General features: G+C 40.9%; 2 protein-coding genes across 4 annotated transcripts; one reads left to right on the top strand and one right to left on the bottom strand.

Annotated features, from left to right (window-relative positions):
* Positions 1-102: 102 nt before the first annotated feature.
* Positions 103-6,043, top strand: gps2 (G protein pathway suppressor 2). Of its 2 annotated transcripts, none has more exons than XM_044097055.1 (11): positions 103-929; positions 1,768-1,885; positions 2,210-2,319; positions 2,397-2,509; positions 2,585-2,664; positions 3,086-3,165; positions 3,319-3,490; positions 3,594-3,677; positions 3,809-3,885; positions 4,350-4,439; positions 4,536-6,043. In XM_044097055.1, the coding sequence occupies exons 2-11, from the start codon at positions 1,792-1,794 to the stop codon at positions 4,626-4,628; spliced, it is 993 nt and encodes a 330-aa protein (XP_043952990.1). In that variant the 5' UTR covers positions 103-929; positions 1,768-1,791; the 3' UTR covers positions 4,629-6,043. The 2 variants fall into 2 exon arrangements, with proteins under 2 accessions (XP_043952990.1, XP_043952991.1); XM_044097056.1 differs by lacking the exon at positions 103-929 and adding an exon at positions 961-1,539.
* Positions 6,044-6,502: 459 nt separating this feature from the next.
* Positions 6,503-10,991, bottom strand: LOC122819963 (eukaryotic translation initiation factor 5A-1). Of its 2 annotated transcripts, none has more exons than XM_044097057.1 (6): positions 10,619-10,991; positions 8,917-9,089; positions 8,302-8,406; positions 7,411-7,542; positions 7,248-7,320; positions 6,503-6,659 (listed from the first exon to the last, which is right to left on the bottom strand). In XM_044097057.1, the coding sequence occupies exons 2-5, from the start codon at positions 9,082-9,084 to the stop codon at positions 7,258-7,260; spliced, it is 468 nt and encodes a 155-aa protein (XP_043952992.1). In that variant the 5' UTR covers positions 9,085-9,089; positions 10,619-10,991; the 3' UTR covers positions 6,503-6,659; positions 7,248-7,257. The 2 variants fall into 2 exon arrangements, with proteins under 2 accessions (XP_043952992.1, XP_043952993.1); XM_044097058.1 differs by having other exon boundaries at positions 8,917-9,086.
* Positions 10,992-12,968: the final 1,977 nt, after the last annotated feature.

The following is a 12,968-nucleotide window of genomic DNA, read 5'->3' as shown; positions in this document are numbered from 1 at the left end:
TCTGTCACTGGTTCTGCTCAGGTAATGAGTCCCGCTTTTGCTTTTTAAGTTTAATGATCAGTTTGGAGGAACATTTAAACAGAATCATAGTAAATTCCACCATAAAAGAAAGATGATAATCTTTATTTAGAGCTGCTCCTTATATGAAAAACTGTATGCTCATAGTTCATTTGAACAACAAAGGTATTTTGACCACTTGTAATCATTTCCTGGGATAAATTCAATTTCAAAGTCTTTGACAGTTTGTAATGATGATGGAAGCCCTGACATGAAAATGTTGATCGCTTAATGAGTTTTACAAAATAAGAAAATGCGTACAAAAACTGGAATAAATGACTAGGAACAGCAAAGTAAATATGAAGATGCAAAAATGTGGCTACTTTGACCTGTCAGGGAACATCCAGCACAACCAGATACTCATCCTCAGTTCCTTCCAATAACATAAGATTTGACTCAGGCAACTGAATTATCTCCTTAAATAATATGATTTGTTTGTCTGCAGCATTCTTTGTGTGGACAAATTCTTCTGTCATGATTTAAAATGGTTCAGTTGGACCCAAGTGCAGAATGAAAAGGATAGCTGTTTGCTAATTGGAATAGAAATTTGATTTAAAAAATTACCTTTACATTTAAAAAGTTAAATAAATGTTCATGGAGCAACCTCCTATCACGCCCAGGCGAAAAAATAGGGTTACGAGGGAGGCGGGCCAACAAGGAACCGGGCCCTGCCCCTCTACACACGGAAACATTCCCTCTCCTGCCCAGTAGGTGGCGGCAGTGCATCTGCATATGCTGCTTACCAACCGTAAAAACAGAAGAAAAAGAAGTGGAGTTTTATTTTTTTTTTCCTTCTAGTGCGTTATCCGGAGTAAAACGCTGAAAACAGCTGAAATTTAGGTTCTCATTATACGCATTGCAAATCGACAAAAGTAAGTTTTTCTTCAGTTGTTCTAACACTGTGAGAGCGAAGGCACATTAAGACAGATACAACAAGATGGGCCACGTAGCTTGACAGCTAGCTAGCAATGTCTAAAACGTCACATTTTTAAAGAAAATGTTTATGTATCAAACTTACTTATACTTATGTGATGTAAATAACAAGACGCATCGATATGCATTTTAAATTACTCTGCCTTTGTTAATTTTATGTAATTGATAACAGTTGCAGGCAATGTTAGCTTAGCATTTAGCTCGATGCCGCTTGCTAACTCGGTTTTCTTCAGCAGTTTAGACGTAGCTTTGTCAGTAAACATGCATTTAAGGTTTGGCTCCAAGTGTGTGTTCGCCTAGCAATAATAAAAAGATATAAGCAAATCATTGTTTCTGATTAACGTATACGTGTATGCAGGTATATACAGATAATTTGTCAAATTTACACCGACCCTAAGGCAGAACCTAATTGAACAAATTTTTTCCACCAAAACTGCCTTAATGAAGATGGGTGAGCAACAATAGGCCATGGACACGCAAAAAGAGAGATTGACATCATATCTGCAGTTGTAGTGATGCTGCCATGTCTTTTTGATCCGCAACCTCTCGGTAATTCTTCCAACACTTTGTTCAATGTATATAATTAAGAAATGAGGAAGTCCTGAAGGCATTAAGGTGTATAACACACAGGTAACCCAGGAATCCTCTGCACTAAACCATATGAAATGTACATTTTCAATTCCTGTTTTATATCTTGCGCTGCTCACTAATGAAAACGCATCCTTTCATGCATTAACGTTTTCTCATGTTGTTTCTTGTGCATTTCAAACATATTAGCTGGCCCCTCCGCTGCCTGTCACCATGCCTGCCCTGCTGGAGAGACCCAAGCTGTCCAATGCGATGGCCAGAGCCCTCCATAAGCATATAATGAGGGAGAGGGAGCGCAAGAGACAAGGTAAATACAAATTAAACCTGTTCCAACAGCCAGGAGAACTCTAAATATTGTAATTTCAAGAATAAATTCACATAATTCTGTATTTTTTCTTCCAATAATTGTCTGAATCTGAAATTCAAAGTTAAACACTTTATCCATCTCTCTCTCTCACTCTTAATTTGCATGGTTATAATCTTCCGCTTCCTGAGTTTGATCCCTCAAACATGGTCACTGCAGCTCATCAGTCGCTTAGCATTTCTTTCTTATTTTATAAAAGACCAGAGCTGCTCCACCATTTCTGGTTCAGCACGCATAAGCATTTCTGCATGTTTTTAACATTTTTAGAGGAAGAGGAGGTGGACAAAATGATGGAGCAGAAGCTGAAGGAAGAGGAGGAGAGGAAGAGGACAAAAGAAATCGAGGAGAGGATGTCCTTGGAGGAAACCAAGGAACAGGTCTGCGTCTGCGGTTCCTCCGCTATGTTAAGCTAGAACAGATTCTGAAATACATCTTTTGGTTACATTAACACCAGGTCATGAAGATGGAGGAGAAACTTCAGGGACTCCAAGAAGAGAAACATCAGCTTTTTCTGCAGCTTAAGAAAGTTCTGCACGAGGAGGAGAAGAGACGCAGGAAGGAGCAGAGGTACCGACCCGTCGGGATGCATTATTCTCTGGGTAAGGTTGTGTGTTTTACCCGCGTTTCCTCTTTCCTCTGCAGCGATATCACAACCTTGACGTCAGCCAGCTACCAGCCCAGTCTGTCCATGCACACAGGACAGCACCTCCTCAGCATCCCGGGTGAGAAGACAAACCGACATCCGGATTACTTTTAGCTAAAAAGTATTTTTAGCTAAGAATTCTTATCAATTTTTGGAGCAATATTGGAAGAGTGAGCACTCCTGGCAAGATTAATCACTCTTCTGTGTTTTATTTATTTGTATAAAGTAATCTTAGAAGTGTCTTTGTTCCAGTAATTTACAGACTCTTTGATTTCAGTGTTTGTTTATCGTCTGTTCTTGAATTTCTTTGGGTGATGACGTGATTTGTTGCTGTTTGACACCTTTCATCCTGCTTCATGCTGTCGGACAGGTTCTGTTTTCGTGGCTTCTTGATTCTACAGGCACGGCTTGTAAAACTGACGAACAGTAAAAGCAGAAGAAATGCATAATGGGTGAAATGCTTCTTCCAACACATCAGCTCTAATGTTTGGTCTGTCCAGGAAGTCCAGTGAGTCACAGTCGACCCGGCGCCCTGCTGGGAGAACGGAGCAAGCAGCTGTTCCCAGCCTCCGTCATCCCAGTAAGTACAGAACCGCAGAGGACGCTGAAATGAAATCATCCACCTACCAGTTTGTGTTTAACAATTAAAACAGGCTGACCTATACGGCCTAAAACTCTTAAGTCCATTAGACGCAGATTATTTTATTCAGTTTCCTTCTCATTCTTGTGTCAGACCCGTCATTATCAGACGCCCGGGTTCAGCTCCAGCTCAGCAGAACACGGCCAGTTCAGCGGCAGCCAGGGGGTCCACGAGCCCTACGGCATGGCCGCATCCCAGCACCCCTCCACCTACGCCCCCGGACCCTCTGTGCCCGTTAGCTTCGCCAGCAGCTCTCAGATCAGAGGTGAGGAACTTGATTTACTTTGCTTTTCTTTTTTTTTGTTTTTTAAATGTGTGTTTTCATTGTTCCACTGATCTGCAGCCTCTCCTAACATTTTGATCTCCAGGAGCGTCTGCTTTCCAAGCCATGCAGTACCTCCCTCACCAGCAGACAGGCTATCCTGTTCACAGCCACTTCCCCTCCCAGCCTGGTGAGTCCTGCTGACCTGAGAACAAGCAGCTGCAGCCCAGATAAACAGCAGAAGAATCTCAACGTGACTTTATTTTGACTGAAGGAACTGATTTGACGTGCTAAAAGTTGCGACCTTTGCGTCTCCTGCAGGTTTCATCTCCGGAGCTTCGATACCCCTGCAGAAGCAGCTGGAACACGCCAACCAGCAGTCAGGCTTTACAGATGCAGTGAGTCGAGTCTGTTCAGTTTATACAACAAATCTAATAATCACACTGAATTTATGTATTTACCGGACCACTGGGTTTTTATTTTTGCTCTTACCCGAGGAGCAGTTTCGACTGTCGGTCGCCATCGCTGCGACTTGGATTTTTAAATCTAAAAATTAATATTCAGTTTGGATTTCACTAATAAGCAGCTCAGTCTGTTTACAGTTTTAAGTTGTAGTTCGGTTTGACCTGCTGCGTCGGCAAGCACAGCTTATGGGTTACTATGGCAACGTGTCCCACGAACCCAGTTTGTATTCTGCAGCCACCCTCCTTTGTTTACGTTGGATCTTCCAGGGTAAAAATGTTTTAATCGTTAGTGCTGAACCCAGACACATTGACTCCATCGTTAATGTTACTTCTGTTGACCTTAACTTCCATTTTACAGAAACTTGATTGTACTTTTGTTCTGTTTCCTGTTCTGTCAGGGAGCTTTGAGGCCCATGCATCCCTCTGCCATGCATCCCTCTGCTTCAGGTCTGCTGCCCACTCCCATGGTCCAAATCCCCACAGCCAAGGTGAGGCTTCCTCATCACCCACTTCCCTCCTGGGTCACCTCTCATTTTTAAAAAATTTCAACCGCTTTTTGTGGTGTTTTGTGTTTGCGTCTTCAGGCTCCGTTTCAGAGCTCCCCACAGGGGGCCCCCCGTCACAGCTTCCTCGCCCACAGCCAGAGTGGGCAGAGGTTTTACCACCACAGCAAGTAAAACACGGCCACCTTCATCTCTCTTCTTTTACTGCAGCTTCACAGCTATGAGGAGGAACCCGTGGCGGATCACTCTGGATTTAAAATAGAAACATAGATTGATTTGTGCCATAATGACTATAATTTTCACTATGTAATTATTTTGACTTTTAATAAGCTAACAAGAAAAGCTAGGATGTTTCTGTTGTTTTTCCTTTCTTTCATTTATCTTTTAATGAGTAACATTTGTAGATATTCATTAAAAGTTCTGCTGCTTAGAGCCGTGTGGCCAGCAGGGGGCGCACGAGAGCTTTCGATTCAAACCGAGAAATTATGTTAGAACTTAATGTCTTTTAAATTTACTCTGTTAAATACCAAATTACAGATTTAAACAACCTTGTGGAATGTTTTAGTTTTTCCAACTTAAAATTTGATAATTTCATACAGAAGCCACCATAAAACGGCAACAAAAAGACAAGGAATGTGTGAATTAGTTCTGATGAAACTGGAAATTTAAAGGTGTTTAGAGGTGAAATTCTGCTAAAAGGTTATAAGAAATCAACATTATCTGCAACATACAATTCTTATGACATCTTCAGTTATCAATCTTTTGTGTAAATCCAGGTTATTTGGACTCAGGTGCTAAAGCTAACGGCTAGTCCAAGACAGACTAAGACCAGCTTTGACTTTTACTGCCTTCGACATCTTCCATCTCAAAACGTCAGAGGATTCTGTGAAGAGTTTTCTGTCAAACTTTTAGTCATTGTCAATTTTGGGTAGAATTATTACAAAAAAATAAATATAAGTACATTAGAGATGAAGGTGGGAGGCGGCGCGTCACCGACAATCTTCCTGTGTGAAACACAAACCACGTAAAGCATTTTCAATCAGAGTAAATATTGTGAAGGAAGAAAAAAAAATGTTTGAATGAACATGTTGCAGATGTTTTTTTGTTTTTTTTTACGCTCATTTATATAAGTTGCTCCGACCAGGAACTCTTCAGATGTTTCAGGAAGATCATTGGTGGTGCACCGCCTCCCACCTGCATTTCTACGTGAAATGAGCAGAACCTCGTTTCACAATAAATCCTGTTATCCTCTTAGAAGTGGTTTTGCTTTTTCCAGCTGTGAAACGGACCTCCGGATGTGGCTCGGTTGTTGAAATGAAGCTTATTTTGAAACCGCTCTGAATCCATTTCATGGTCTTAAACGTGCATCGAACTGTTGGTTTCTTTTAAGCCGGCCTGTTTTCTTTACTCACATGTGGATAGATTCACTCTGCTGATCTCCACTCAGGCTCGGAAACTTTGTTTTGATACATTGGAGCATCGCTGTTTGTTTTATCATCCTCTGCAGCATTAACTGGCTTAAAGCGTTCATTTAAAACTTGCTAAATAAACAATAAATAAATAAACAATAAATAAATAAGTCACACCCATCAGTTTGCATCATCTTTTTTACGTTTAGCTTTAGCTTTATTTTTTTTGTGTGTGTTGGTCTTGTGGAGATTCTGCACGGTTCGGCTGTACGAACACGAGACAGAACCAAACTTGCCAAAGATCGTCCGCAGATCCTGGATCAGAACCTTGGAGCACAATAAATAACATTTGAATCGTTTCTTCGGAGAGCTGTGAAGGTTTCTGCACAACATCACCTCAATACATATCTTTGAACACCGGCAGAATACACTCGTCGTCTCTCTGAAATCGTTTCCTCTCGCTGTAGATCTGGAGACGAAGCCTTTGATTCAGCAGAAGTTCGTCAAACAGAAGCGCGATTACAGCTCGTCCCTGAAGGTGGCGTTGCTGCACAGCATTTGTGGATCCACTCAAAACCACTCTGGGAATCCCGTCTGGACTCTGTGTGCATGTACATCAATAATGTATTTTTTTTTTTGTTGCTTCCAGATATTTATTCAAGTCGTCTAGATGAACCCAAAGGAGAGGCGGAAAGCAAGAACGGAAAAAAGAAAGAGAAAGAGAAGGGAGGGAGACTGGCTTGGACGATGCATCAGCCTCTCCTTTTCCTCCAGGTCCAGTTCATCTTGTTTGTATCTGAAACGGATTCAAGCAGAGGAATGTTTTCCTCAGCTAAATACTTTTCTTACTCCAAGTTATTTCTACTACTTTTACTTTCTGGATTCTCTGCCCAGTGTGAGTAACTTCAGTGGATGAAGAAGAAACTTGTTTTAACCGAACGTTCACCACACACACACACACGCACACGCCTACAGTTCAGTATCAAAAGAAACTGATTTGGAAAAGTGTCTTTTGCCTGATTTTGTTATTTTGTAATTATGTACATGAATTATTTTCAAAAGCAAAAGAGTGTCCACATAACTGTTAACCTTTTCAACCAAACACTTTTTTTACTCTAACTTGAATCATTTCTTGGTTGGCTACTTTTTACTTTTACTTAAGTAAAATCATGTTGCAGTAGTGCTGCTCTTTGGCTACAATTTTCGGGTACTCTACCCCGCTCTTATTAAATATGCATAAATGCAAACATCAGCAGTTTAAAGCAGCAGGTTTTAGATCAACATTTTTACCTAAACTACAACAGACATAAACAAAACATTTTACAGATCAAACTTTCGCCGGATCAGATGCAGGAAGAGAGAGCGGCTGCAGCTCTGTGTTTACCTGCTGTGGCTTATTTACCCAAGGCTTTTATACCGACTGCAGCTTCCTCGTCCATTGCATTTAGAACAGTGATCTGGAAAAGAGAGGGAAGGGCAATGGGAATGTTTCTTTGGAGGAAAAGCTGCAGCAGGAAACGAGCGTGCGCCGAAGTGATGCTACCAACCAGGATCTCCTCTCCGGCTTCGTGTCTGCTCTCGATTTCCTTCCCCAGGTCTCCCTCGGGAAGCTTCAGGTCCTCCCTCACCTCCCCGCTGTCCTGGAGCAGGGAGAGGTAGCCGTCCTGGATCCCAATCAGCTGTGAAAGAGGAACAGGAACTTGTGATCTTTTTTTTTTTGTTGTTGTTCTGCAATGCACCACGTTAACACACTCAACGATCCAACACCGCTGGGTGAGTCCTGCCACAAGGAAACGGCTCCACTAGCACACATAAAAGGGTCAAAATGTGACAACGTATCTAAAAATGCTTACATGACCCGAGTTACATACATCTCCAGAGCTGGAGATGGTTTCACTTTAGCAGGAAACTCAACATCTACTGCTTACAGTTTGGCAAGCTGTGTGGATTCCCCATCCAGCATGGTGTCTTAGTCCAGTCTGTCCTGCAGCCACTAACCTTTATGTTCCAATGTTTAGTTTAAAACATTTCCACTGCATCTACTAAGAGTACAAAGATACAACGGCATAAAAATGGGGCATGTGATTATTTACTTTTGACATTACCTGATATTGATATTACCTCCCTGCTTTAGGTCAAAAAGTTGGTATTAAACATTCATTTTCTTTATTTTAAAGATATTTAGAAATGTTTCTCAACGTTCAACCAGCCAGTCCACATTTACAAAATCAAACAAAATGTGGCGTCGGTCAACTGTGTCGCCTTCGTGTTGGCTTGTGCAGCAAAAATATTTTCATTTGTGCTGTTACAATGTTTAACCCTCCTGTTGTCCTAAAATAACATTTAGTGGATCATTTAGTGGCGGGTCATTTTGACCCGAGGACAACAGGACGGTTAAGTCTTGAAAGATAAAGAAGTTTTCAGAGGGATGGACTCACTTGGTAATCCATTCTTTTGATGTTGGGGACGTCCATGTTGTGGGTGGAAGGACAAATGTCTTCATACTTCTTACCGGAGAAAATGTCGATGCCAACCATATGAACCTGCACAGGTACAGAAGACACGCAGAAATATTTATACAGATATCTGCAAAACACTCAAGTGTTTCCACTGACAGGGTGAGCTGACTTCTATGATTTAAGTCAGGATTTATGTAAAATTATGTAAAAATCAACTTTTTTTTGCCTTATATCATGCTAACGCTAAAAAAAAAAAAAAATTTGGAATGATAAAAAACAGTAATTCCCTCATAACAAACATGAACGAATATCTAAAGTATCTACAGTTAATCAGATTCAGTCTTACTGAAGACTGAATGCAGAAATTAAATCAAAAGCTGATTCAGTTACGTACTAGTTTAAGTGTCTGCATATTTGTGCAGCTATTTCTTCTTTATCTGGCAGATGTGTTCATTCTTTCAATTGTACTGTACAATACAAATGCATGAAAAACATGTCAAAACGATTTATCAGAAAACTGCAAAACAGCCGAAACACTGAGTACAGTTGCCAGTTCATCTGATCCTGCATTTGTTTTTGTTTGTTTGTTTTTACCTTGGCGTGGCCGTGCTTGCCGGTTTTGGAGGTGGACATCTCAACGATCTTGCAGGGTCGACCTTTGAGCACCACGAAGCCGTTTTTGCGGAGCGCGGAGCACTGCATGGGGAAGGTGGCAGACGCCCCGGCATCACCGGTCTGGAAGTCCAGCTCTGCATCGGCCATGGCTGCTGCACAGGCAAACACACACACACACACACACACACACACACACACACACACACACACACACACACACACACACACACACTGTCAGTGTTTAGACTGTTTTTTTCTCTCTCTCTTTTCTTTTGCTATCAGTCATATTATCTTTAAGTTCCTGTAAAATAAAATGCTGGTTTTAAAAGGAAAACCTTTAATATTAAAGCTGAAAGGACAAAACCGCGCAATTATTCACTGCACATTTAAATCTCTAAGTTAACTTTCAACAGTAGCGTGTTGGAAGTTCACATGCAAACGTCACACTGAAGGATCCGTTTCACACCCTTTAAATGCACATTTAGTCACTTTTATACGAAACTACCAACAAGTGAGGGGAATTATTCATGTTTTGTTACAGCATAGCGAAGATTAGTACTTTCACCTGAACACACATTTAAATTAAATATTCTTTTTTGTCAGCACATAAAAACTCTCTGGGTTTTAAGTCTCTCGATTTTAGCTGTTTAAAGAAACAGTTGATCCAAATCGTTGCCACAATTCCCAGTTAGAAACACACTTGAAAATCCTCTGAAACCCACTGGTTAATTTTCCAGGGGTCTCGCATTCGACTGAGCCGTTCTTTGCCTTTTAAACAAGGTGATAAGAGCCTGGTGATTTCAGTCACCTCATCCCACCAGGGTGAGTTTTCATCATGATATCGAATAAACAGGAATAAAATCAATGTGTGACACAACAAACTGTTTTCATCCCAGACTGAAAACAGCGAGCTGCTGTCAAACAAAACTTTTACAATAAAACCTGAGACAGAAGTAATACATTTTTGGCGGCCTTACTTGTCAGCTGAGTGTGTTTTCTGGACTCTGTTGTTTACAATGACTGTTGATAGTGTTTTGGATCACAGCGTCATCTCGATACTTCTTTTGACATTAGTTTCTTTATTTTTCTTCTTTTTTTTTGCTTTGGCCTCATTGGCTGTTCGAGTCCTCTCTGTAAATGGTATAAAACACTGGTAATGTGTTAGCTACATATTTATGTGTTTGTTTGTTTTTTAAGTTGTGTAATTATAGTGGTCCTGTTAAACCATTTACAATGTACTGGACCAGCCGTGGTGTATTTCTCAATGTTTCTGCTCTCGGTACGTTTCATAAATCCGCGCTCAGTCTCTCTTTCTCTCTGTGAGCTCATCTGACTTGGGGCCCTCAGCGGACCGGCACGCCGCCTGCCTGCACCCAGACCGAGGCCCTCGCCACATCCAGCCTTTAGGAGCTAAAGTGGCAGCTATGTTACTGCCCCCCCTCCTCCCAGTAACTCTGACAGGAACCAGCAAACAGCTGAACACTAATGCAACAGTGGCTCCGGCAGGCAGCGCCTTGCGGTCGCAGGTCCAACTGCTCCCCGCTGGATGGACCAAAAAGTGTTGGCTGCATTTATTTATCTTTAAATCCGATAACAAATCAGCGCTGCAGCCCGTCTTGTGCGGAGGAAAACCTCCTGCCCAGGCGCAAACACGCCCCTCTTATTGACGAGGAGAACTTACTCCGCTGCTGCTGCTGCTGCTGAAGATGATGATGATGATGATGATGATGATGATGATGATGATGGCTCTGCTCCTCCGCTGAGGTCACTGTCCGGTCCGGCCTCTGCTCCTCCAAGACGACGTCGCTCCCACCTTTTTATTATTTTTATTTATTTATTTTCATTAATTAGTCTTTAGCTGGTGTTTTTATAATTTCTCTGACTCATTCCTTCCCCCTGAGTGTTATCCAGACTGCTGTTTGCCTCCAGCAGAGGAAGGCGGCCACTCCAAGCAGCCGCCGGACCGAAACGGATCCAAAGCCCGCCTGTTTGTACGACGTGCAGCCTCTCTCTCCCTCTGCTGCCGCTGTCATGCAGCTCCCCAGCACCGCTTGGATATAATAAACATATTAACAGCTACAGCAACCACTTCCTGTTGGATCTACCAGAACAAAACACTCACAAAACTCACAATACACTCCTTTTCTTTAACTGGGCTATATAGTCTTTATTGAGATAAAACAAGATTTGAGAAATAGTTCTTGTATTTTGCGTCATAGTTCTACATATCAAGTACAATCATTTGTTGTCCCTTATACAGTAACTCCAGTGACTTTTGGACGTAAAATGGCTCTCAATACAACTAAAAATGATAACTAATGTTTTTATAAACGTACTCAATTTTTACAGCAGAATTACATAAAAAAATACCCTTGATATTTGCAGATCCATTTTTCCTGTCAATTGCTTGGAAACTTTGTTGTGTCATTTTCCGCAAACTATATCTCAAAGAAGAAACTTATATCCATCCACTTTTTGTAAGAATTTTATTTGCTTTTGGCAAATCACAGGAATAAAATGGTGGCTCTACACAAACCACAACAAATTTCCTAGAGTCATAAGTTGTCTTTTTTATCAAAAGACCATGTAAAATTTTCAAATCTAAGCTAGCTTTATGCAGCTGGCCTCAGGTCAAAAATGAGTCTTTGGATTGTAAAGGGTGCAGACTCCTGAATTAAATTATAAAAAAAAACATTTGACACAGTACAAACCACCTTATATCTAATTACTTCCACCAAGACTTTTCAATACGCTCTCTCCACAAGTTTAGATCTGGTCAAGTTTGACTTATACATTCACCTCTTTAAAGAAACTCAGCATCTAATTTATCTTTTGGATAAATGTTTTAGTTTTTTTTCTTGCTGCTCTACGTCTACACTGTCTACAGTTAATTTACTAGGAAATATGAAACAAATTTAGGTCAAATTTGAGCTTTAGAGATGCACATTGATAACAGTATTGCCTCGACGTATTGCTATACACATTAAATGTGTGTTCCTACTTTTAATACAAAGGTTAATCGTCACTGTACCTATATCTGTGCTTAATTCCAGGTGTCCTCCCTCCTCGCTGAAAGACTTTTATTTTGAAGACCTGCCGCTCTTCCTGTTAGCTTCTGGCTAACTGGCAGTAGCTTGGTGTCTCTGTCACGCAGATGCCCGTTAAAGAAACCTCAACAATTTGATGCGTATCGCACATGGACCATTCATGATTTCTCTTCCTGGACTCTTACTGTGTGATAAGATGCTACACGCTGCGCGTTTACAAATTCAGCAAAGTATTTCATATACATTGTTTACGCTATGAATCTGAATTACAAATGGCACCCGCTATTTCTGTTCTGCTTTTACAAATTCTCTGCGGATTTCAAGCTAAAAGGTGTAATTCTGTTGCGCACCTTATTAAAATTAGACAGTATTGATCGGGAATTTTACAAGCTCAACATGTGCTTTTATACATGATCCTGCATCTTAAGGAGTCTACTCTCATCCCCACAGTCTTTCCAGCTTTATTTTATTGTATTCCCTCTCCCACCAGGAATCTCAATCTATATCTGTAACTTCTTTCTTGCTCTGGACTCATGATCACAAGTGTGCAGCAAATGGTGCTGCTGAACTTGGCTCTTCTCAGAGAGGCTGAGTTAAATTTAGTGGTTTGAAATTCGAGTGCAGTGACCTATGCAGGCTGCACTTAAAGGCAAAATGTGAATTAAGCTACTGCTGTTTTATAAAGCCAGTTTTTATCGAGGAGATAAAATAAAATAAAAAATATGTTGTTTTTTTTCGAAAGCATCTAACAATAAAATCCAATTGAAACTTTGACAGTCGACTTTTCTGAGTGATATCAGCATGGCTATGTTAGCAAGCACTTATGACGTTTAGGAAGAAGCTGGAGAACAGTTTAAAAACAAAGCATACATATGGAAATCATGCATTCTCCACACAGAAAGTGACCAAAGGATGCTGAACACCAACACTCTGTGCCATCAATAAACAACTGAATGGATAATTAAAACTTTAGTTTTATGTAAA

Source organism: Gambusia affinis, linkage group LG18, assembly GCF_019740435.1.
Source record: "Gambusia affinis linkage group LG18, SWU_Gaff_1.0, whole genome shotgun sequence".
In the NCBI taxonomy this organism is placed as follows: Eukaryota; Metazoa; Chordata; class Actinopteri; order Cyprinodontiformes; family Poeciliidae; genus Gambusia; species Gambusia affinis.
Note: the sequence above shows the minus strand (reverse complement) of the source record. Positions and strands in the feature narration are given on the sequence as shown.

What these genes read in the sequence shown, in the direction of transcription:
- LOC122819963 (XM_044097057.1), bottom strand. Translation starts at nt 9,084, where the DNA reads ATGGCCGATGCAGAGCTGGACTTCCAGACCGGTGATGCCGGGGCGTCT. An exon ending in GCAAGCACGGCCACGCCAAG is followed by an intron (nt 8,407 to 8,916) that starts GTAAAAACAAAC and finishes GTACCTGTGCAG; the next exon opens with GTTCATATGGTTGGCATCGA. An exon ending in AAGCCGGAGAGGAGATCCTG is followed by an intron (nt 7,321 to 7,410) that starts GTTGGTAGCATC and finishes TCTCTTTTCCAG; the next exon opens with ATCACTGTTCTAAATGCAAT.
- gps2 (XM_044097055.1), top strand. Translation starts at nt 1,792, where the DNA reads ATGCCTGCCCTGCTGGAGAGACCCAAGCTGTCCAATGCGATGGCCAGA. An exon ending in AGACGCAGGAAGGAGCAGAG is followed by an intron (nt 2,510 to 2,584) that starts GTACCGACCCGT and finishes TTTCCTCTGCAG; the next exon opens with CGATATCACAACCTTGACGT. An exon ending in TCCCAGCCTCCGTCATCCCA is followed by an intron (nt 3,166 to 3,318) that starts GTAAGTACAGAA and finishes TTCTTGTGTCAG; the next exon opens with ACCCGTCATTATCAGACGCC.